Source organism: Arvicanthis niloticus, chromosome 11, assembly GCF_011762505.2.
Source record: "Arvicanthis niloticus isolate mArvNil1 chromosome 11, mArvNil1.pat.X, whole genome shotgun sequence".
NCBI lineage: Eukaryota > Metazoa > Chordata > Mammalia > Rodentia > Muridae > Arvicanthis > Arvicanthis niloticus.
The window spans coordinates 56141762-56166166 of record NC_047668.1 but is presented as its reverse complement, the minus strand read 5'-3'; the positions used below and the strand labels follow the sequence as shown (position 1 = coordinate 56166166).

At 48.1% G+C, this 24405-nt stretch overlaps 2 protein-coding genes across 5 annotated transcripts in view; one reads left to right on the top strand and one right to left on the bottom strand.

Annotated features, from left to right (window-relative positions):
* Efr3b (EFR3 homolog B) overlaps positions 1-16268 on the top strand; it is a 77489-nt gene extending 61221 nt beyond the window's left edge. For all 3 annotated transcript variants that reach the window (XM_076942224.1, XM_076942225.1, XM_034514218.2), the window contains exons 13-23: positions 561-733; positions 1583-1658; positions 1912-2073; positions 3316-3447; positions 5292-5359; positions 6525-6652; positions 7358-7449; positions 8970-9018; positions 10145-10251; positions 11333-11382; positions 12488-16268. In XM_076942224.1, coding sequence (XP_076798339.1) covers positions 561-733; positions 1583-1658; positions 1912-2073; positions 3316-3447; positions 5292-5359; positions 6525-6652; positions 7358-7449; positions 8970-9018; positions 10145-10251; positions 11333-11382; positions 12488-12593 — 1143 coding nt within the window. In that variant the 3' untranslated portion in view covers positions 12594-16268. The remainder of the gene's footprint in view (positions 1-560; positions 734-1582; positions 1659-1911; positions 2074-3315; positions 3448-5291; positions 5360-6524; positions 6653-7357; positions 7450-8969; positions 9019-10144; positions 10252-11332; positions 11383-12487) is intronic.
* Positions 16269-18215: 1947 nt separating this feature from the next.
* Positions 18216-24037, bottom strand: Pomc (proopiomelanocortin). Of its 2 annotated transcripts, none has more exons than XM_034514266.2 (3): positions 23936-24037; positions 20744-20928; positions 18216-18900 (listed from the first exon to the last, which is right to left on the bottom strand). In XM_034514266.2, the coding sequence occupies exons 2-3, from the start codon at positions 20873-20875 to the stop codon at positions 18325-18327; spliced, it is 708 nt and encodes a 235-aa protein (XP_034370157.1). In that variant the 5' UTR covers positions 20876-20928; positions 23936-24037; the 3' UTR covers positions 18216-18324. The 2 variants fall into 2 exon arrangements, with proteins under 2 accessions (XP_034370157.1, XP_034370158.1); XM_034514267.2 differs by having other exon boundaries at positions 20744-20898; positions 23936-24036.
* Between the last annotated feature and the right edge of the window lie 368 nt (positions 24038-24405).

The window sequence follows — 24405 nt, the reverse complement described above, 5'->3', positions numbered from 1 at the left end:
AACACTTGGTGTTTTGGGGCTGGGCTGGGCTGGGCTGGCACCATGGAAGCCTTCAGAATCATCAGAGGTACCAGTCTGCAAAGTGGACTTAACAGGAACTATTCCTTGTGACCTGAGCATTTGGCATCATGTGTGATGTATCTATTTATGTCGGCTGGTTTGGGTCAGAAGGCCCCCATTATTGCAGGGCTGTGTCGGTCTGTGAGTGGAGTCTGCCAGGCAGCTGTGACTTCCTCTGCCCTCTAGTTCTTGTGAATCCTGGTCTTCACAAAGCATTGCACACATTGTGGGTGTTCAGTTGTTCCCTGACTCTTGCCCTTTTCTGTTCTCGTCCTTTACTCACTCTTAACACTTACTGCCCCTGTGTGCTGTCCCCATACATGTCAACTGAACTGTACTAAGTAGGCTTTCCAGGGGACCCTCAGGGCCCGTGAGAGAATGGGGTGGTGACTCTCTACAGAGGATGGACACTTTACACCAGAATTCTTATGGCTGCTCCTCCAAGTTATTGATACACCAAGATAAGATTCTAAGTACACCTGCCCCGGGCTTCCTCACAGGTATCCACGGGTTTCCAGTGCAACAACATGATGTCAGCCCTGCCCAGCAACTTCCTGGACCGCCTTCTCTCCACTGCCCTCATGGAGGATGCAGAAATCCGCCTCTTTGTCCTAGAGATTCTCATCAGCTTTATTGATCGTCATGGCAACCGCCACAAATTCTCTACCATCAGGTGAGCCTGAAGTCTCTCCTTCAGTTGATGTGTGATGGGGGGTGGGGGGAGGGAGGGCAATGAGACCTGTCTTCTTGGTCAGTCACCTCACACCCAGGTGGAGGACAATTTGGGTGCAGTGAAACCCACTAGAATTCATCCTTGACTTTGGCCAAGGAGAGTGGGGAGCCAGAGTGTGCTTGTGCCTGGGCTGAGGGCTGGAGAGAGTACTGTGGGCATTTGAAGGTGGAATTGCAGGTACTAAGGGATATTTCAGGTCTAGAGAAGAGGAGGACACAGGGCCATTGGCACTGAGGATTTGGAAGGGGTAAGGGGGAAAAGGATGTGACCAGAGTCTTTTCTACCTGTGCTGCAGTTCCCAAATAACAACTCTGGGACTTATTTATTAATAAATGTCTAGGCCATAAGCTTGGGCTTGGTCCCTGACTAGTTCATAATGTGTATAACTGGTTTATTCCATTCTATGTGTGCTATGTAGCTGGCTACCTTTCCTCAGTTTCATGTCTGTCTCCTCAGGGTCCAGGAGGTGAATCTTCCCACACCCCTCTCTCTCAGAGTTTCTATCTTTCTCCTGGAACCCCCACCTCTTATCTGCTGCCTTTTGCTAATAGGCCATCAGCTTTTTACTGACAGGTGATGCTTCCACACAGTACACAGGAGATTCTCTCTACAGAAGAGAATAGTCAGCATAAAGTTTAAGAGAAACAGAAATGTGACAATTTCAGAGGAAATGGAGATTGAGCTAAGAATGGAGAGCAACCCACAGCGCTAGGGATAAAACTCAGTGACACTGTGTGAACTCAGGCTGACCTCACGCAGTGGCTAACAGGCTCCTCCCTCCCTTCTTAGCACCCTTGGTGACATCTCAGTCCTGAAGTTGAAAGTGGACAAGTGCTCCCGGCAGGACACTGTCTTCATGAAGAAGGTGAGTGTCACCACAAAACACAGAAGCCCCAGAAGAGGCCAGGTTTATTGGTCTCAACCTTCTAGTCTCTAAGTCACTGCTTGACCTCTGGTTCCGGAGCCTGCCTCCTCCCTCCTTCAGTTGGCTGGCCAGGTTAACCAGTTGCTGAGAATGGAGATAGGACACTACACACAGCTATTACCTCCCCTTCAGATGGGCCTCCCTCTCCATCCACTCTGCACCCACCGACTGACCATGGCTGTTCTGTCCCCAGCACTCCCAGCAGCTGTACCGGCACATCTACCTGAGCTGTAAGGAGGAGACGAACATCCAGAAGCACTACGAGGCCCTCTATGGCCTGCTGGCGCTCATCAGCATTGAGCTGGCCAATGAGGAGGTGGTGGTGGACCTCATCCGACTGGTGCTGGCTGTTCAGGTGGGGCTGGATGTGGGCCGGACTGGATAAGGATCATGGGGAGGGGCCTGTCAAGCCAGGTACAGATAGGAGTACCAAAACAGTTTTGGTGTCCAGGGACTCTGGTTGGTTACTCCATGAAGACCTCGAACTATGGTCTTGTCTAGGAAGCCCCAGAAACTAATTCATGGTTCTTGGTCATCTTTAAAATAAAGAAGGCACAAGGTCATCCAGAATCATCACTGTGTCTCTAACATTTCAAGTCCCTCATGGGGTCTGAGGGCTACCCCAAAAATTCCTGAGAGAGCATTTAAAAGCCCTGAGCGATCCTGAAACAAATGTGTTCATTTTAAAATCCTCTCACTCTTGGATTTACTTATTCAGAATTGCCTCTGGTGATTGTTTAAACATATGATGGCACACACCTTTATCCCAGAGGCAGGCACATCTCTGTGGGTTTAAACCAAGCCTGGTCTACAGAACTAGTTCCAGGACAGCTAGGCTACACAGAGAAACCCTGTCTTGAAACAAACAAACAAAAACAAAACAAAACAAACATTGCCCAAACTGGAAAGCCACAGTGTGTCAAGCCTGGGACCCATGTCTTTAACAAACCTGCATTGTGATTCATGGGCAGCCAGTGTGGTAACTCAACAGGACCTAAGACCTTCAAGGTCTGCCCTGGTAGAAGTGCGTTGCCTTCAAGGTGGGTCCTTCCAACCTCAAAGATTGCAAGACATCTGGGTCCTGAAGCCAAGTAAGCATCACATTCTTGAACTTATTGACAGGTATCTTAGGTTATCTTTGTGACCGTGCTAAATCTTGCAGGCAAGCCTAGATGTTGCAATTTCCTTTATTTACTCCAAGAGATGGAATTTGCAATTCTCTTGTGTCCCAATCTCCTGCTTTTAGTATATGGACCTGGTTTAACAACCCAAGCCAACCAACCAAGATCAGCTGTGGTATGGTTAATGGTAATGAGGATTTGGACATTGGCGCTCACTACTGCTGGAACCACAGAGTAGAGAGATGAGGCCATTGACTCTGTGCTTAGGGATTCGGGACTCCTCCAGCTCATGGATTATTCCATGAACCATTTTCTCTAGCTTTATAAGGAAGGCTTCTGCCTCCCCAGGTTGTGAGACAAAGATTTAGTCTAGAGAAATGAGACATCTCTAAGAAGACTGGGGAGAGGTCAGGTGGGAGCATGTAGACTTTAAATTGTCAGAGGAAAACTCTGAAAGCCTATCTATATTACCACAGGATGTGGCCCAGGTCAACGAAGAGAATCTGCCTATCTATAACCGCTGTGCACTCTACGCTCTGGGTGCAGCCTACCTGAACCTCATCAGCCAGCTCACAACAGTGCCTGCCTTCTGCCAGCACATCCATGAGGTTGGTGACGTCAGGGACCCAAGAGCCCAGTGAGCCCTTGAGCGTAGGCTTTGGAGGAAATGTGAAAGAGTCAAAGATCCTCCGTCTCCTACCTGCTCCCCACCCTCTGTCCTCATGGAAGTGCACACTTCTCCAACCACTCAGAAGAAAGCGACTTCATAGGAGTTTAGGGGAGGAATGGGGATGTGATTCAGATGGTAGAGCACCCACTTAGCATGCATAAATCCCTGAGTTCGATTCCCAGCACCAATGAAACTGGGTATGGTGACATATGCCTCTAATCCTCAGCCCTCAAGAAGTCTCAGGAGTAGGAAGATCTCGGCATAGCAAGGTTAGGGCCAGCCTGGGCTAATAAATAAAGTTTTAGGAAGTTGAATGTGGCGATATAGACCTGTAATCCCAGCCGGGCGGTGGTGGCACACGCCTTTAATCCCAGCACTTGGGAGGCAGAGGCAGGAGGATTTCTGAGTTCGAGGCCAGCCTGGTCTACAAAGTGAGTTCCAGGACAGCCAGGGCTACACAGAGAAACCCTGTCTCGAAAAAACAAACATCATAATAATAATAATAATAATAATAATAAATAAAATAAAAATAGACCTGTAATCCCGGCCATTCAGGAGGCTAATGGTGAAGGATCTCCAGTTCAAGACCAGTCTGGGAAACACTGAAGCTGTCTTAGGATGAAAGCCCTTGCCACGTAGGCCCTACTGACTTGAGTTCAACCCTGGAACTCAAAACACATGGTACACACCTAAATCTCAGTATTCCTATGGCAAAATGGGAATTGGAGACATAAGCTCATGGGCCAGTATATAGTACAGTGATAAAAGCAAGAGAGGAAGGCAAGAAACAATTCCCCAAACCTCCACAGATAACTGTGTCATGTGCATTTCCCTCTTCGGTTGTTGCATAAAAGTCTTTTAAAACTCTCTGAAAGGGGCTGGAAAGATGGCTCAAGTGGCTAAGAGCACTGGCTGCTCTTGCAGAGGACCTGGGTTCAGTTCCCAGCACCCATGTAGTAGCTCACAACTGTCTATAACTCCAGTTCCAGAGGATGTGACACCCTCTTCTGGCCTTCACAGACACCAGACACATGAGTATAGTACATATACATGCATCTAGGCAAAATGCTCATACACATAAAAAAATTTAAGAAAATAAATTCTGAAGTATTTTGGGTAGAGTCATATGATGTCTAGGATTAAGTTTAAAATTCCAGGCCTCTGCTGACCTAAGCTGGCTCAGGCATGAGGGAAGGTGCTGTGTCAGTGTACCAGAGACTTCCCAAGAACATTGGACTTTCCCAGACTCTGGGCTGATATTATAGTAAAAAAAGCCCTCTTCGCTGGAAATCGTGGGGCTGTTTCCAGGTCACCTCACACACCTGCACACCATCTTTCCCTGGCTTCTCACTACTTCGGTAATGTTCATGTCTCTTCCCCCAACACTTACAAGGGCTATTGAGGAAATCTCAAGCTGTCCCTGTCCTTCAGACGCAGACGTGCCACCTGCAATCTCTTCACTTGTGTAAATCGAAAGCACGGGCATAAGGCATAGAGACAGAACCTCGGTCTCTTAAGGATGATACCCTGTACTTGGAGGACCCTTGACACCTGTGCGTCATCAATGGCTGGCGACAGCCTGAGCAGGCACTGCTTCCCAAGCAGCTCTGACGATGACTGGGGATCTGGGTTCTCCCTGGAGAAGCTCTCTACACTGACTCTCTGAGGAGGCTGAAGGGGCGGGGAGCTCTGATAGTGAGCTTGCAGCTCTTCCTGTCACCTGCTGAGCCACCTCGCCCAGCTGGACCTGGCTCTCATCGTTCATTTCCTTCTAAACTCCAGGTTATAGAGACCAGGAAGAAAGAGGCACCATACATGCTTCCTGAGGATGTGTTTGTGGAAAGGCCCAGGTAAGGACGGCACCAGGTATGGCGTTATGAGGCCAGGCAAGGACACGCATGAGGGGGCTTAAGCAATGTCCTCGGCAGAGTTCGGCTTCATCCCATCACTGTAATCCTTCCATGGCTGCCGTGCTGACAAACCTCAGGCAAGCCATAATGAGCCAGCTCAGGGTATCATACAGCATAGGAAGTAAGGCAACCTCCAGGAGCTTTGGGCAAATGTAGGGGAGTGCATTCTAGAGGAGCCATCTCTGACAGGACCCTGCCTTCAGATGGTGATGTGGACCAGTGTCACTCCGACATGACAATGATGTCAGGAAAGCTAGCTTGGAACAAAAGATGTCTAACCACAAGTCTTAGCCTTCTAAACTGTGGCCTCTCCACACACTAACCTCAGCGATGCTGGGGGAGGGGTATGTAGTTCAGTGAGAGTACTGGAGTACTAGAGTACTTGCGGAGTGTGCATGCATCCTGTGGTGACTCTCACACAGCATCTCAAAAGAAAACGATTCAGACAGTCTGTGGTATTTTGAAAGAGTATTTAGTGTGAAATGGTTATTAAATAATAGATGAATAGAGTCAGTCACAGGCTGAGATAGATCAGTTGATAAATCGCTTGTTTCATATCATACATATGAAGTTTGATCCCCTGGAACCATGTTGTTAAGAAGAAGAAGAAGAAAAAAAAAAAAAAAAAAAAAAAAAAAGCCAAGTGTGGTAGCATGTGTTTGTCATCCAGTTCTGGGGACAGGCAGACCGTCAGGTATCTGAGCTCACTGGCTACCCAGCCTAGCTTACTTGGTGAACTCAAGGCCAGTGAGAAACGGTCTCAAACAAAAGGTAAATATTGCCTAAGTAACACAACCCAGCATTGACCTCTGGTCTCTACATATCTGAGTACACACGTATGCATGCCCACCTGTCCACACACACGCACACCAAAATTAATCACAGAACAGTGTGCCAGGGAAGGGACCATTTATGTGTGGGCATAAACATTCACCTGAAGGATTCTGCATAAAATAACAGTAGATGTCCCTGGGAAAAGGACCAGGGGCGTTTTCTTCTATTTTGCTGTCGTTTTGCATACTGAATCTGTCGCTATTGTGATAAAGTCATCCAGAGATTGTTCTAGCTGCCCACGGTTTTACTCTGCCTTGTCTTTGTCTTCCAGGCTGTCTCAGAATCTAGATGGTGTGCTGATCGAGTTTCTCTTCCGCCAGAGCAAAATCAGTGAGGTTCTGGGAGGCAGCGGCTACAATTCAGACAGGCTTTGCCTGCCCTACATCCCTCAGCTGACAGGTAAGAGCTCTAGACAAGGCTTCCAGTCTACCTCTGCCTTTCCTGCCAGGCAAGAGCCCTAGGGTAAGGGGGTGTGGCCTCCTGAACCACTTGTGATGGCAACTTAGGTTGCATAGGGCTGAAAGATGTAGCAGAATCTATGGTGAGATCCTGTCTCCGATGCCCCTCCTCTTCAGTTTGGGGTCTCAGAAAGCAGCTGGCCCATGAGATAACCTGATTTGTGAGGGTCTGGTTCATAGTATTGGAAAGAGCACACATGGGCTTACAGAACCAGAGATCCATTTCAAGGTATCTGTGCTATTTCCTCTTTAAAAACACCTTTGGCAAGTCTGGAAACCCCTGGTTACATGACTACAAACTTTCCTCATTAGAGGGTTGATGTGGAGGTGTGTGGAGCAGGCATTTAGGGAACATGGAATGCATGACTGTTACAGCTGCTGGGAGCAGATGCAACAAGTTTGTGCTAGTTAAGATGTGCTTCATAAATGGTTGCAAAGAATCTTAGCCCTAAGAAGCAACCTGACCACCCTACGATGGGTGGAAGAAGGCCCACAGCAGCTAGAAGCTTCTGGAAGTTCCAGGTGTAGCCTAAGTGTGTCCTGAGCCATCGAAGACTGTGGATCCAGGCATAGTGGGTAGGACCAGTGGCTTAGCTCTGGCTTTGCAAGGACTGGGAACCCCAGCTTCTGGGACCCTCTTTTCCAGATGAAGATCGATTGTCCAAGAGGAAGAGCATTGGGGAGACCATTTCCCTTCAAGTAGAGGTGGAGTCCAGGAACAGCCCAGAGAAAGAGGAGGTGAGTGTTCTTGTCAGTACTCTAGGTGCTAAGCGCTGTCTGCCCTTTACAGTGCATTAAAGGATCTGTGGGAATTCATTTTCTTACTGACTCTCATCATGTGGACATCTTTGATATTGCCAGCTAGAAGATTTATTACTTTTCTTCTATCATGAGACTATCATTTAAAAAAAAATCACTGTAGAAAGGCTTTATGGTCTCTGTCCTACTTATACAAATTGGGGGATTGACGAGCACAGCATAGTACAGAGTAGGGAGACCCCACATCTGAGTGGGACGGGGACACGAAGATTCATGGGGATTGTGAGGACTGCCATGGAAGACACTGAGTCTTTCCCCAAGTGTGATCAGAGCATAGAAAAGTACCTGAAGGTTGGGATTAAGCACCCCTCTACCTAGGGCCAAGTTCTACAGGGCTCATCTGGGACATTTCCATGGAAGGCATGATGCTCTGACCCTGGCTAATTGGGTAAGCAAAGTAAGGAAGTAGGGAGGCTGGAAAGATGGCTCAGCGGTTAAAAGCACTGACTGTTCTTCCAGAGGTCCTGAGTTCAATTCCCAGCAACCACATGGTGGTTCACAACCATCTGTAATGGGATCTGATGCCCCCTTCTGGTGCTACAGTGTACTCACATAAATAAATAAACCAAAAACAAAACAAAAAATGAGTAGAAGAATCCTCAGAGAGCCCTGTGGCTAAGAAAGGCGAGACCCCTCCTGTGTCACAGCCTTGGTGTGAGCTGACTGCTTCCCCACACTGCAGAGGGGATTCTCCTGTCCTGGGTTCAGAGGCCTTCAATAGTTAGGTGGAGGAGGAGAAATGCTCACCTAGCCTGTGCCCCTGACTCTCTGGTGACCTCCTGGGATACTCACGTTGGTTCTTTCCCTGGGTCAGATTAGTCCGGGGGTGTTCTGGTAACTGATGCAGGGCTATGTCCTCCCCATCTACCCTGCTCTGTTCGGGCCCCTGTGCTAGCTGACCCTGCTGTACCATCTTCTGCATTATCTTCAGCATCTTCCCTGAGGCTGTGCATCCATGGAATCCCCTTCTTTGGGTTTTATTATTTCCTGCCTCTCTTCATAGTCTTTGTAGAAGTTGGGATTCTTTGCCTCTGGTCTTGGGACCAATCAAGTCAGCAGAGGGTCCATTGTTTTAAACCTCCATTGACTTACTATATTAAAATTCACCACTTTAGGATATAATTTAATATCATAAGCCTTCAAAATGTTATGAAGTTTTTGGAGTTTATACTGGAGATCAAGTTTCTCAAGTGCCTCTTTACATCCTATTATTTCTCTGAGTATTTTTTTTAATTATATGGTGGTTTCCTCCCATAGAGCTTGATGGACAGGCTGAGGTAGGGAAAAGAGAATAGAATTCTATTCTGAGGGAATCTGACGAGGAATTGGCCTTGTTTGCATTTCTCCATACATGCTTGGACACCTCTGAGGTGTTTTAGGGGCATTCCCCTGTGAAGCAACGTGCACTTTTCTGACCGATTTTACCCTTTCTTCTTCAGCGAGTTCCTGCAGAAGAGATCACCTACGAGACACTGAAGAAGGCCATTGGTAAGATGGGGCCCCAAGAAAGTCTGGTGAGAAGGGGAGGTCAGGCATGACATGGACCTGGTGGTAGAGGCTGGTGGCCTCTTGTAAACTCACCAGCCACCAAAGCTGCAGCTGGAAGTCCCCAGTCCCCAGCGAGGTGGGTAGCTGCATATCAGGCAAGCCCTCTCCTGCTTGCAAATGGCAGTTGCCTCTGACAGCTACTGCTTGTGGGTTACAGCCAGGTGACGGCTTGTGCAAATAAGTGGAAACTGCTTGTGTGTGGAAGATGACATAAAAGAACAAGATATCCAGAGAAGGGCACTGAGAAGAAATCATATCTGTGTTCATTTAATAAAGGATCTGCAGGATTGCCCCATGAGGTGTTCCTATGAAGAGGTCATTTCTAACTGATGACAAATTAAGCCACTAAATGTGTTTTCCATGAAACTTCAGTATTTTGTTATAAATGCACTCAGCCGGGCAGTGGTGGTACATGCCTTTGATTTTGATTTTGCAAGGCAGAGGCAAGATAGATCTCATACTTGCCTGGCTGGGCCATCCTGGTCTACATAGTGAGCTCCAGACCTGCCAAGGCTATCTAGTGAGAGCCTGTCTGAAAATAAATTAAGAAGTGAATGAATGAGCACACCACCGTCCTCCCTAACCACTCACAATGGTCGTTATTTGCCCTCCAAACCCACTCCCTAGTCTTTATTTGGTGCTAAGTCACCAGGGATAGTGAGTAGGGTGTGTAAAGTGTTCAGTGAAATGTTCTCAGACTGCCGTGTTGTGATGCTGTGTGGTGACTCACGTGGTCTAGCCTTTTCCATTGTTCAGGTCCTTTTTAAAACTGCCCTGACAGTACTAAAAGGGACAGCTATCTGAGATGCTAGCTTGAGAGTCCCAGTAGGGGTGCAGCTGCTTGGGTCTTTAAAAGCCCAGCTGCAGGTTTATTTAACTGATTCTCAGAGGGTGGGGCCATGGGCAGGACCAGGAAAAGTCTATGAGAACACGTGAGGTCTCTGCCCCTTTCATGTCTCCGCCCCTTTTTTCATCCCAAGAGTCCACTCTGTCCATCTCCTCAATCTCCTTCCTCTTCTCATCCCTGGGGATGACCTGAACACTAATCCAGTTCTCTGTGTCACAGTGGACAGTGTGGCAGTTGAGGAACAGGAGCGTGAACGGCGGCGACAGGTGGTAGAGAAATTCCAGAAGGCACCCTTCGAGGAGATTGCAGCCCACTGTGGGGCCCGAGTGAGTGACACACCACAGGGTGCCTTCCTGACCAATCAGAAACCAGATTTGGGTTGCGGGCAGGACTGAGTTCAAACCTTGGCTCTTTGTACTGCAGAAATTATTGGTTTGGTTCCAGCATACAGAATGCTGGTGTTTACCACAATACCTTCCCCTCCACTGCTTCCCCTGAGCCCACTGACTAAGCATTTAACACTCTCTGTCTTGGACCTTTAATCCTAGCACTTGGGAAGCAACAGCAGGCAGATCTCTGTGAATTTGATGTCATAGATAATTCCAGGCCAGCCAGAGCTACATAGAACCCCAAAAAGTTCAGGGGAGAGGGGGGCGGGCACATAGGCGGTACCAGATGGGTGTGTGCCTCACACCTTTAATCCAGCACTAAGAAGGCAAAAGCAGTAGATGTCTGTGAATTCAAGGCCAGACTACAGACTACAGAGTTCAAAGCCAGTTCATGGCCCCATCTCACCAGCCAGGTTCTTTTAAATGAAGGTCTTGCTGTCCGTCCTTGTCTGGCTTTGAACTCTGTAGCCTGGGCTTGCATCACGCTTTCAACCATCCTGCCTCAGCCTTCTTAGTGCTGAGATTACAGGCATGTGGCTTAGACTTCATATTTATATAAGATCTATATATTTTGTTATCTATATAAAAGCCCATAGCTTCCAAGCCTGTGCTACCTACTGTAAGTTATTTACATCCCACTTTGAGAAGTAGACTGTTCATTGTCTAGGAGGAGACCCAAGTCCTAGACACACGTCAAGAAAGAGTAACTCAGCTCCAGTCTCCTGACCCCATGTCCAACAGACCCTGTTACCCCATATTGAAAAGCAGAAGCCTGCCAAAATCTCTCCCTGATATTCCTGGCCCTCTGTCAGGTCCCTAGACTTTGCTGGGTGGTTGTCCCTGAGCTGAATGTACAAGTCCAACAGACACAGGTACCAAGGATAAGAGCATACCCATCGGGTGACCTCCTGCAGTTGTTACTGCCAGAAACTCCCAGGTGTCCTTTGGTTCGGTAGCCAGAGAGGTGGCAGCTGACATTCTTGGAACCCGAGTTCACTTTCCTTCTGTTTGTGTCTAGGCATCACTGCTGCAGAGCAAACTCAACCAGATCTTTGAAATCACCATCCGGTAAGTGATAGCGTAGGCAGGGGACCCTAACTCTGTGTCCAGCATCAAGGGTCAGGGCCATTGTCCTAAGCGCTCTCTTCGCACCCGCTTGCAGCCAGCCCTCCCTCTATCCTCAACCTCTATTGCCAGCCAGCCCTAGACTCGGCCACCATGGAGACTTGCCCACTTTGAGAAGTAGACTGTTCAGGCAAGAGACTGGCTTAGTGAGGCCTAGAAACAGCCAGGAGTCTTAGTGTCCTGGGCAAGTACTTGATCTTTAAAGTACCTGTGACATCAGAGAGCAGTGGTTCTCAACCTGGGGATCTTGACCCCTTCGGGGGGTTGCATGTCAGATACTTACACTATAATTCATAATGTAATTCATAATTCATTATAATTATAATTAATTATAATTGAATAGCAAAATTACAGTTATGAAGCAGCAACAAAAATAATTTTATGGCTGGGGGTCGCCACAACATGAGGAACTGTTGCAGTACTAGGAAGGTTGAGAACCAGTGCCATAGAGCCCACCGGGAGTCTTGACTGAGCTGAAGGTTATAGAACATCTTGAAAATCTGGGAACCTATGGAGTGGCATGTGGTTTTGGTTTTTGTTTGTTTTCTTCTGTTTGTTTTTTTAGATCTATTCATTCTCTCTCTCTCTCTCTCTCTCTCTCTCTCTCTCTCTCTCTTTCTCTCTCTTTCTCTCTTTCTCTCTCTCTCTCCAAAACAGGGTTTCTCTATGTAGCCCTGGCAGTCCTGGAACTCACTCTGTAGATCAGGCTGGCCTTGAACTCAAATATCCACCTGCCTCTGCCTCCCAAGTGCTGGGACTAAAGGCATGCGCCACTGCCCGGCAGCCTGTGTTTTAAAGAGAAACCAAGCCAGGCAATGGTGGTGCACGCCTTTAATCCCAGCACTTGGGAGGCAGAGGCAGGCGGATTTCTGAGTTCGAGGCCAGCCTGGTCTACAGAGTGAGTTCCAGGACAGCCAGGACTACACAGAGAAACCCTGTCTCAAAAGACAGAGAGAGAGAGAGAGAGACCAAAACCGACTGTTGTGTCAATTGCACAGGGTAGGACCCTAGGTCCTGGTTCATACTTCTCTCTTCCGTGTGTCTCCAGGCCCCCTCCAAGCCCTTCAGGAACCATCAGTGCAGCCTACGGCCAGCCACAGAATCACTCCATCCCTGTCTATGAGATGAAGTTTCCCGATCTGTGCGTATACTGAATTCCAGGAGACAGAACTCCTTAGAGGACACAGTCTGCGGGAGGACCACCTTCCTGCTCGCTCTCACCGTGTGGAAATCTAGCTGGGATAACTAAGAACTAGTCACCTTGGACAGTGAGCTAAGGTGGAGCCTCTGGCCCTCTGTGGTCCTCCTGCCTCCTCCTTGTCTTCTGTGAGGAGGAACCAGCAATCAGCCCTCTGGGCTAAAAAGCATCTCACCTGTCTTCTCTTTTGTATCAGCCAAGGACAGAGAGTGTCTCCATTGAGAAGCAGAAGGGCCTGGGAAGCCTCCATTGAGGATGTGTCTATGAGGGAGTGTCAGCCACTCCCAAAGAAAGGAGCCTGATATCCGCATGGTTGGTCTAAGGAAGGCATAGATGGCACTTGGGGAAACTGAGGAAATCCCCCCTTACCCCCCACTCCCCACATAAAGAATTGACAGTGTGAGAGCTCAGAGGTGATGTCTGCTCTCACCTCTTAAGTCTTGGGTATCTTACCCAGCGTCCTGTTTACTCTCTAGTTGTCTGTGTTTCTTTTTCTACTGTTAATGAATGCTAAGCGCTCATAGCAGGAGCTGGGGATGGAGAGTGGCTGGGCCTCCCAGACTGTGTGGCAGTGTCAGTAAGGGCCAGGTGTGGCAGTGTGTGTCCTGGCTGCACAATTCTCTCACATTCTCTGTCCAGCCTGTGGTGGATCTTCTCTGGTTCTCTCTCCTCTGGATGTTTCCTGGGTTGTAAAGTTTGGTCCCTGATGTCTCTTTCCACAGCTTCTGTGATGAGAGAAAGCTAGCTGGTTCTAGATGGCTAGAGAGAGGGGAGGAAGTGCCCGGGCCCTGAGGCCTGTCCGCATCACTTCCCATGGAAGATGCTCCCAGCAGTAGTTAGGGGTTGGGAGAGGCAGAGGAGGGAGCAGTTGTGCAAGCGACACTTTAGAATTTGGGGAAAGAAAATTTTAAAAATAGAACTGAAACAATATTTTCCCTCTCTGGGTAAAGTCTGAGACACTGGGGACAACTGGCCTTACTTGTAGCCAGGTGAGAGGTAGTAGGAATCACTTTGTCTTCCGTTTCCTCTATGTGCCAGCTGCCTGTCCCTGTGTGACTCGTGTGTGCTGGGAGCAGCTGACCCAGGACTCGGCGGGTACAAAAAAAGCCTATTTGCTGTCTTCTTAGTTTGATTTTGATCCTTTCCTGTTGCCCCTCTTCGTATCTCCATGCCTCCCAGAATGCCTAGCACTGGGAGTACTCCACAGTCCAGCATAGTCCTTTCTTTCCCTTTCAAACTCCCCATAAGTTTTCTGAGCTGTTTTCTTCTCAGACCCAACATTGCTCCAGAAATTTTGATTCTTAGAAAGGGGGAGTGGTTCTGTTGACCTGCAAGAATCATTTCTAGGGTATGGTTTTAGGCGGTGTGGCCTGGAGTCATAAAGGAACCATTTCTGCTAAGAAAATAGGCTTCTCGGGACCCTGCCTGGTGACAGCCTGCTCACTAGGACAGAATTAGGAGACCTGGAACTCACATGCTTCCCATTGCACATGTGTTAAGAATCACAGACGGGGCCCTCCTGACCCTTTCCCCAGACTTTCCCATTTGTAATACAACTCTTTCCCATGGTCCCTGCACTGAGCTAAGGGCTCACGACTCCAGCATGGCCTGCATGGTCTCAGATCCCTGAGGACAACACCCCAATACCACCCACATGGCTTTGGAGCTGTGTAGCTTCTGCTCAACCCAACTTTATAAGCATGGCCTTAGGCTTCTCCTCAATACCACTTTACTAAGAAGGCAAGTTTAAACACGAAGGCAGGTAACCTTTTAGAAACTAGGAAAATCTAAGCCTTGGGCTAAAACCCATCTTTCTTCACTTGCCGGCCATTATCTTTTATTCCATGCTTGACTTGAATAAGAGTCCCTTAATCTCTTTATTGTCCCCAACTGACATCATTGTCTGCCTCTGAGGTATCTTAACCCTAGTTGTGGATTAGGAGAGACACTTTCTAATCTTTCAAGAGCCAGCCTCAGAACCAGATGCCTCCAGGCCCACTCAGAAACTTGTGTCTCTCACCCCGCCCCAGGAACTGAGGAAAAGGCAGAGTTCTGGTCAACAGACTCAACTGCTGTTCAGTTGTCTTCTCCGTATTCCTGTCTCTTCATACCATGGCGGTGTGGCAGGGACATGCTGCTTTTAGAGAGCTGGCCACTTGTGTGCCCTTCTCTTGGTAGAACTGATTTAAATTTACATTCAGTAGGATACTGGGTTGCCTGTTGACAGGAAATGGGATCTGATCCTGGCCAAGTATGCCTCAGAGACGGGGAAGTCCAGATGGTGATGCAGGAGGATCTGTCCCTCCATCACAAGGCTGGGAAGAGAGGCAAAAGAACATGGGGTGGGAGCTAGGAGAGGAGCCCAGTGCCCATTCTTGCCTTCCTAGTCCCTGGTGTCTGACATCACTGTCTCAAGCCTTGTTCTGTTTTCCTTCCCTGTTGTAAACCAGAATCAAAAGGAACCAACAAACCTATTAAGGCCAACTGGTCCCCACCCCCACAATCAAAGCACCCAGGACTCTGGCTTCTTAGGCAAGAGTGGCATACTGCTGACAGAATCTAGTTAGGCATGATGTGTTTGAGGTTTAGAAGTTAACATGGTTGATCATCAAAAGTATAAGAAGTGGATTAAGAGAAAATACCTGATCCAGAAACAGCTGCTGTTTCCCCTGTACTGAGCCTGTTTCTTGTTTTCTCTTTACTTTGAAGACTAAAATAAATGGTTTCATGACTCCTAAATAGCCTCATCGAAAACCTAGACATGTTCCACCTGCACACAAAGCTAGAAAACATGGGCCTGGGACTGAGGACCCTGGTCAGAGCAGCCATATCCTGTATGCTGCCTGTGCACAGGGTGTGCCTGGTCCATACAATGCACTTCAACTGGAAAAGCCCTAAGACTCTTGACTTCTTGAAAAAAACGCTCCAGGCTTCCTGAGGGTCCCTGGGTCACGGTACCTTCCAGTTGTCCTTTTGCTGTCACAGGCCTACCATCCTGCTACAGAGAAAGCTGCTAAGCCCAGTGGCTTAGCTGTGTTTGAGGCCTGGGGGGAAGGCAAGGCCTGAGCTGTGGGTCTGAACTTTGTGTTTAAAGCAGACTTGGAGGTCGGGGAGGGGCATATCAGGCAGGCTGTGTCTGCTTTCTTTGACCTTCTCTGGCAAAGAGATTGCAACGTAGCTCGGTTGACTGCCCTTTGGCATCAGCCGTGCTCCTTCGGGGAGCATGGGAATTTCCCGAGCTCAGCACTTGCCCTTTCTGAACTCTTAATGACTGGAGTCTGGCACATGGAGCATAAAAGCGCACACCCATAGATGCTGCATCCCATCTATTTCAGTGTGTCTGAGGTGTTTTAGACCTTCATGACCTGGCTGAGTGTATGTTTGTGTCTATGTCTGTGCATGTGTGAATATAGTTTGTAGTTGCCAACGTTGTGTATATAATAGCCAACATATTTGTATGTAAGCACAGAATTGGCACCTGTGGCAGTTTTCTGTATTTTAAACTTGTTGTATCAAGTTAGTTTTCCTTCCAGGGAAGCAGGTAATTGGAGGGAGTCTTCTAAAGTCATTCTCTAGAACTATTTGCCATGGTTGATGCCCTTTTCAAATAAATGTTAATGTTGTCACCATATGGCTGTCTATTTGAATTCTTAAAATAGCTTCTTATTTATTTGTTTTTTGGATAAAAACAGAATCTGAAAAATATCAGCAGTATACCACTGGCATTTTGCCACCCCCACTGACCCTGGCTTTCCATCTGCTCTAATGAGGGACGTTACCCATTTGGAAACCTGAAAGGAGGATTCCCAGCAAGGGAGCATCCTCAGGAGGGCCCAGGCCATTCCTCATTCCAGCTCATTCTCCACAACCCACATTAGTGAGAACTTAGGGTTTCTGACTCCCCTTCACACCAGGACTTCCAGGGCTCACCATGTCCTCCTGAATTCCTATCAGATATAAGGGCTATGAACAAAAATGCAATACCGAAACGTGTGTGGCCCACTGAGGTCTAATCAAAGTGACGGGTGTGTGTGCATCCCCTGTACACATGCTGCAGAAGTGTGACCCCAGCACTGTGGAGACACCACAAGGAGACAGAAGCAACACAACACAGGCCTGCAGAGCCTGGAGTTTCTCTTAGACAAGGAGACAAAACAGACACACAGCAAATCACTTGCCATCCTGGCCAGACAGCATGCCTTCCAACACAGAGAAAGCTGACTGCAAGAGCCCTGAAGATAAACAGGGCCACTGGACGAGAGTATGACTGGCCTAGTAGAGGTAGGTGGTCTTGAACCTAGGCTTGCATTGAAAAAAAAAAAGACAGATTCTGAAGGTAGGTGAAGGTAACATGGGGGATGGGGTCCAGGCATGAAGAACTGAGGAGTAACAATGAGACCAACAGACATGACCAGAAAACGTGAGCTAATGGTTTGGTAGGAGAAGGAACATGATTGACATGTTCATCTCTACACATACATGTATGTAGAGTTACATACATACTTTCTCTATACATGTTCATGCTCTATATACTTTGCCCTCAAAGCTTGCAACTGGTGGGAAATTGAGATGTAGGGAACACTGCTGGCTGGTGGACCAAAGACCATGGGACCAACGAGTTCCCTCTCCCAAGTGCTGGGATTAAAGGCGTGCGCCACCACCGTCCGGCTAAACTCCTCCCCCCCACCCCACCCCCCATGAGACTCAGCGAAAGAGTCACACGGGATGTAGATTCGAACTCGCAAAAGAGGGCAAGGAGGCCCTCTGGCGGGCGAACGCTTAAGGCGTGCGCACCGCTGGCTTGCTGAGCTCTTTTTAAAGATAGGCATTGATGTGAATAATTTGCATGGCCAGGAAAGCTACTGGAGGCAGGTTGGTTAAGGCACCAGAATAGTAAGAATGAAGGGCTGGAATTGGACATCTCAGGGATGGGGCTGGGGAGACAGCAAGGTGGGAAACCAATGCCCTCAAGGCTTGGGCCTGAGGGCCGGTGCATCTATCTCCACGGTGTGTAAAGAGTGAGACTGTGTGTGTCTTGAGAATATATGTAAAGAACCCAATCGGAACTGCTACCAACTCTTAATCCTCACATTTTCCTGATAAAATAAAGGAATGGAATCTCTTTCTTCCTTTCATCCTCCCCGAAGCTCTTATACCAAGAAGGAGAGACAGATTACTAAATCCTGGGAGGGTTCAGGTACCTGCCTGAGGTCTCAGATAAGGAGTCAATGTAGCTAGGAGTGCCTTTGTGTCTCTGTAGCTTCCTGAGTGACATCCTAGAAACATTCCCAGTGGGGAATAGTCCTTGATACTGCCACCTGGCTTTGAGTCCCTAAGGTCAGTAACTCTTGTAGGACTTGGCTTTGGGGCCAGGCTCAAGCTAAGCAGCCATCCTAGAAGTGTTGGAAAGAGAACCATCCAAACTATCTAGGCCCCCACCAAGAGTATTTGCTGGGGCAAGGAGGTTGAGAAATGTTTTTTTTTTTACACTCTACCCTCTGGTTACATGATAGTGTAATTGGACGGTTGTGTGTTTGACTTTATTCACACAGTCTATATTGAAGATCAAAGCCGGCTGTGAAATCTGAAAGGTTTTATTCCCTAACTACAGGTAACTCTAAAAGGCTAGAGGTCAATAGCTCGCCCATGCAGGGAGGGGGCCTTGGAGAGAGAAGACCCCTGCGCCCTCACTGGCCCTTCTTGTGCGCGTTCTTGATGATGGCGTTCTTGAAGAGCGTCATCAGGGGCGTCTGGCTCTTCTCGGAGGTCATGAAGCCGCCGTAACGCTTGTCCTTGGGCGGGTTGCCCCAGCGGAAGTGCTCCACCCGGTAGGGCCCGTCGTCTTTCTCGGTGTCGGACTCCAGGACGTGCTCCAAGCCATCAGGCTGCTCGCCTTCTATCTCCCTCTTGAACTCTAGGGGAAAGGCCTCTGCCGACTCGTTCTCGGCGACGTTAGGGTACACCTTCACCGGGCGCCGCTTCTTGCCCACCGGCTTGCCCCAGCGGAAGTGCTCCATGGAGTAGGAGCGCTTGCCCTCGCGTGGACTCGGCTCCGGACGGCCATCTCCCCCCGCTGCCTCTTCGTCCGCACGCCTCTGCGCCGCGCCACTAGCACTGCTGCTGTTCCTCGGGCCGAAGCGGTCCCAGCGGAAGTGACCCATGACGTACTTCCGTGGGTTTTCAGTCAAGGGCTGTTCTTCCCCGTTGCCTGGAAACACGGGCGTCTCCGCTGAGAGGTCGAGTTTGCAGGCCCGGATGCAAGCCTGTAGGGAGGTCAGGCGCGTGAGCCAAGCCAGGCCCTGTGGCCACCACCCTTGCACCCTAGTTCGGGTTCCAGTTTGGTCTCAAGGCCATCGCACCCAGTAATGTGGACCCCCGAGGTCCCACCAGCACCCTGCACCAAGCTGCTATTGCCCATGCGTGATTCTGCCTGGATGGCAGTAAGCATCCCAATCTACTCCTTGCTTATGTGTATTTCTTAGCTTTTACTAACAAAGCCTTGCTATCATATGCACCAAAAAAGGGTGTTGTCAGTGGGGGCAAAGTGTGGTTCTATTTAAGTCCAGGAGGGGAATGGGTCTGGAATTTGGGAAAGAATATTCCTGGTAATAGGTTTCTGGCTTCTGGGGGCCTGGACTTTAACAATAATTCAATCTTACACCAGTAATCTACAAAGTTTTGTGCCTACTCCAGTCCTCTACCCCTAGGTCTCTTGTCGCAAAACTTTCCTGCACCCACTAGGTCTTTTACTGTATGCGTTGATCTTGTATCGTCTCGATCAGAATTTTGAGACAAACTGGTTTGTTTCCCTGCCATCTCATTCTAACTGGAAGAAAGGGTGAAAGGCAAAGGATAAGTCCACCGCGATGGTCTGCTGGTGCGGTGCGTCTACACCTAGAAGACTCACAACTGCGGTTGTGGTTACTTTCACATAAACGCATCCTTACGTTTTTCTAGATCCTGGGAAGTTGCGGAGGACAAAGTAGAAAGATCCCACCCACTCTTCAGTTGAAGGTTTTCAACACTAGAGATTTGGAATTATAATGCTACAGAATGTTAACAGTGGATGGTAAAAGCAGAATAATTTAAAAGTAATGTAAATCAAACAGGAGGCTCAGGAAGAGAAGAAGGTTCTGGTCAAAGTTCCCCGGCTCATTAGTGTCAGAAGTACGAGGTATCAGGGGAACAGAACCCATGGGCTCTGACCTTGTTTACCAACCCCACCCTAACCCCTTTCTTGGTGAGATCTCAGGAAACGCTATGCATGTCAAGAGTCTTGGATTTTTTTCTGAACGTGATCTCTTTGGGTTCCTTGGGGCTTCTGAGTCTAAAACACACTGTATGAACCTTGTTTTTATGTCTTGAGAAGGTCTCTTCCATCACCTAGTCTCAATTGTCCATTGATAAAACAATCAGGATGTGGTAGCAGACACTGGCAAGTACCTGACACTTGTGTGCACACATGTGCATGCACATGGTGACCTGAAAGGGATCCCAGCCTGTCCCAGAGAGCTTTTACATGCTTCTGTAAGGAAGACTGGAAAGGGACTTGACTGGACTCCTGCCTTCTAGAAGCTGCATGGGATATTTGGCACCAATTTGAAGAAAGAAAAAAAAAAAGGTGCTTAGGTCTTTCTGTCTCCCTCAGGAGATGTTGTATGGAAATCCCTGACTAGTAACTAGCTTTGTAACTGAGAGACAATAAAGAGAGAAGAAATATGAAGTGAACTTGTATGTTTTCACTATTTAAAGAGAGGTTGATTTGGGAGCTAAAGGGTTTAATTATAGGATCAACTTAGGGAGCAATTGTGACTAATATGACATTGTTTAAACTGAGTATATGGTGAGGAGTCCTCACAGAAAACAGAGTGGGAAGTGAGAATAATCAAGCAGAAATTATAAACCAGACTCTCTTCTCTGAAGCCACTCCCTCCTCACTTTTGCCTAATTCCATCCTTATAGGAAAAGTTCTATTGCTGCTCTAGGTCACTCCAATGAACAAAGATGAATTTCCATCACCCCTTCCCACAGCCCTCTTCCTTTTTATCTGTACTAACCCTAGTGCCATCTTCCACCCAAACCAAGATGATGTCCGTGCCCACATACCAGCAGGTTGCTTTCCGTGGTGAGGTCCTGACACTGGCTGCTCTCCAGGCACCAGCTCCACACGTCTATGGAAGTCTGAAGCAGGAGGGCCAGCAGCAGGGCCCCCGAGCGACTGTAGCAGAATCTCGGCATCTTCCAGGTGGCAGGCCGAGGCTCTGCAGAGGCAAACAAGATTGGAAGGACCCCTGCAAGGAGCAGAACAATGTTGGCCAGTCACCAGGAAGGACTTTGAGCCAACACTAACAGCTCTCACCTTTACAGCCCAAGGTTTTCTGAGGTCAGGAGCAGGGCTCAGAAGATGGAAGATGTGTGTGGGTGTCAGGGAGGGATAGGGGAAGAGCTCAACACGAGCTATGGGCAGTTTCCCTCTCTGTTTCCTGTTAAAATTAGACCCTTAAAAAAAATTAGAGGTGAGGCTATTTGGGATATCACTTGGTCCAACTCCTCATTTGGGGGGTGGGAAAGCTGATGCCCCCAAAAGATCATTCCTTTTGTGTTCATGATGAAGCAAAAGTAAGTTTTCCCGAATTCCCAGATAGCTTCTAAGTTGAGAAAGCTATAGTTCAACATTCCATATCCAAGGGACAGGAGTAACTAAGACAAAGGATAGGAAAGCCTTTGTTCCTCTCACCTAAAATTTGACCACTTTCCACGAAAGGTAGGTTTGAATGCAGGCAAATAAAAGCAGTCCACTTAATTAAGGTTTGATATCCTATACACAAGTCATCTGGTGATTGTCATTTCCCAGACCCTAGTAACTTTGGGAAGATTTCTCTCTAAGACAGATTTCACTTCCCTTAAAACCGTCCTGTTTTCTAAGCATACACATGGTACATCATGAGTCTTGTAGTCTGAAATGTGTGACCTTGAAGAAGATGTCAATATTGAGAACAGAGAGATGGGCAGAAGACTGGAAAGGAAGCTGCCTCCACAGTGAAGAGCCACTAAGATACTGTCGAGGAAGGCAGAACACCTCTGGGCAGATGTGGAGGGAAAGAGACCAATAAGCAGAAGAGCGCCCAGCTCTTCCCTAGCACTGCTAGGTTCTTAGGCTATTATACCTGTTCTCCATCATCCGAAGATCCCTAAAGTGACCCTAGTCTGTGATGACTTCCCCACCGACTCCCCACTCATTCTTCATTTCAGATTACCAGCCAGTAAGACGACGTTTAATTAGAAAAGTTAGTTCATGGTAAGATGTAAATACCCAGGCCGTGGTGGCTCATACCTTTAATCCCAGCACTTGGGAGGCAGAGACAGGAGGATCTCTGAGTTCGAGGCCAGCCTGGTCTACAGAGAAAATTCCGGAATAGCTAGGGTTACACAGAAATACCCTATCCTGACAAAATCAGAACAATGTAAGATTTAAGAATTTTTTTTTAAATGTGAATGATTTAAGTATCTGTTACCCCTGATGAACATTTACGTTTTAAAATGAATATGGCAGAAAATAAATCTCTCATTTGGAGAGATGGGAGCCAAGCCTTTATTTTTGAAAGGGAGGATTTCGAAGTGAAAGTCTTCCTTCAAGAATCTCTTTCCTGTGTTTGCTCCACCTCTGTGCCATTCATTCTTCAAGAGCTGGGTTCTCCTGCAAGCTCTAGAGTGTTTTGTTTTGTTTTTTTTTTCAGAACAACCATTAGTAGGCGCTAGTAGTCATTGAGCTGTGCAGGCCGCACCTCAACCCAAAAGCAACCTCCTTCACCCTTGCTGGGGCTCAGGTTCAGACAGGCAGCAAATTAGCTCAAAATGCTGAGATCACAAAGTACCCCCAGATAGGAAGGCATAAAAATGGTAAATAACATGAAAACACATTAGTAAAGAAAAATTCCTCTCAACTAAGTTTCCATTGTCCTGAGTGTTGGGTGACCCTGGAATGAGGTTTGTCTTTGAAGGAGCTGCAGTCGAGACTTCAGGCCTTCAAAATCGTGCCCTCTCTTCCTAGCCCACCCACTGTGTGCTGAAATTCTCATCCCCCCATTCCCAGAGCTTTTTATTTGTATTTCTCCCTTTTCTTACAATGAAACAAATGTCTTATTTGTGTCTCTTTTTTTGAAAAATCAAACGTACTGGGAGAAATGTCAAATACTGTGCTTGTCATAGGTAGGAAAGTGTCAGGTTCCAGACATTAACAGCTCTGAAAGACAGAAGGTTGAGATTTATTCATTTTGACAGAACTACACTTATTAGGGCCCCAGAAAATTCTCTGAACTCAGAAAAGCCTTATATTTTCTGCTCTCAAAGTGACACCGACAAGCTGTCTATAAAGCCGAGAGGCACAGAGATGCGGCTTCATCCATACACAGTGCATATGCTTCAACTTCTTAATACAGGAAACAAGCCATTCATCTGCACACACTTCGTAAATTGACAAGCTCCCTTTCATTTTACTCGACTCCTTCCAGCCATTCTGTGGAAGCTTCCCCCTGATCTATACATGGAGAACTTGGGAGAATCTCTCTCTCCACTTGAAATGCGCTTTGCCTGAGTATGGGTCCTTACAAACTGCTGCACCACCCCCCAGTTTTTTAAAGGCTTCCGAAACAAATGGAGTGGTTCAGAACCTTGGACAGTTCCCTCCCCACGCCCTGTTTTTAATCTGAGCTGGATCTTGGAGAGAAGAGCCTACTTACCGTCCTGCCCTATACCCACATAATTATCACAATGCAGCCACCTCGGGTCTGCTAGGATGCTCAGGGAAACGAGGGTTTTGATATCTGCAGCAACAGCAAATGAACTCCACTATTAGGAGTTTATTGTGACTCGGCCTTCTCTCCGCTATCTTTCTAACGTGTACTCATACTCAGTATATATGGTCTCTTGCCTTAAAGAAGATATGCAAGTCCAAAGTCTCTGTAGGAGAAACCTAACGCGGAACTCTCCCAAGATCTCCCCAGGGGCAGTCGGAGTCTAAAACAATCCCAAGCACCCCAATGCTTCATTTGTTCATGCAGACTCTGGGACCACCCCTCCCCCGACGGCGGCGATCTTTGGAATCGCCAGACCACCCGCTCTCTGGAGCATCGCAGTCTGTCAACCCATCGTCTGGGCTCAGCTCTCTCAGAAAGTTTGCGAAGAGGTCAGATCGGCTACAAACCAGAACGCCAGTCTACATTCCCGCCTGCTGAGGATCCCAAGGTCCGGGGGCAGAGCTCAGTGTAGGAGAGCTGTCCGGAGCTGAGACACCCTTACCTGTCGCAGAAAGGCAGCTCTCGGGGACGAAGATGTTCAGTGGCCTCTCTTAGTCACTGCTCTTAACCTCTTTTCTCCAACGTCGCCTCCCGTTTGGTCCCTGTCGCTCTTCTCTCTTCTTTTATACTTGCAGGGTTGGGTGGGTGAGCCTTGGACGTGACCTTCCTGGCAGCGCTTCTCAGCGCAACAAGCGAATCTCTGGCCACGCGAAGGGGGGTGGCGAGCCGCGGAAGGGGGGCTTCCCGGTCCGGGCTGAGCAGATGTGGAAAAGCGCGGAGGCTGGCGTTAGCACAGACCCGCTGAAGCGCACACCTGGCACCCGTTGTCAGGAAGAACTTAATTAAAGAAGGTGTTGGATCTCCACTTAGGACTGGACAGAAGCTTAGCATCCTGGTGCGAGGCAGGCCTAGTTCTGAGGTCTTGCAGATTGGAGTGGAATTACCTGTTTGCGTTCATCTGCCTTCCTGGCA

Bases quoted from the DNA above. Each gene is read 5' to 3' on its own strand.
- Pomc (XM_034514266.2), bottom strand. From the start codon at position 20,875: ATGCCGAGATTCTGCTACAGTCGCTCGGGGGCCCTGCTGCTGGCCCTC. The intron at 18,901-20,743 runs GTATGTGGGCAC...ACCTCCCTACAG, and splicing joins CCACGGAAAGCAACCTGCTG to GCTTGCATCCGGGCCTGCAA.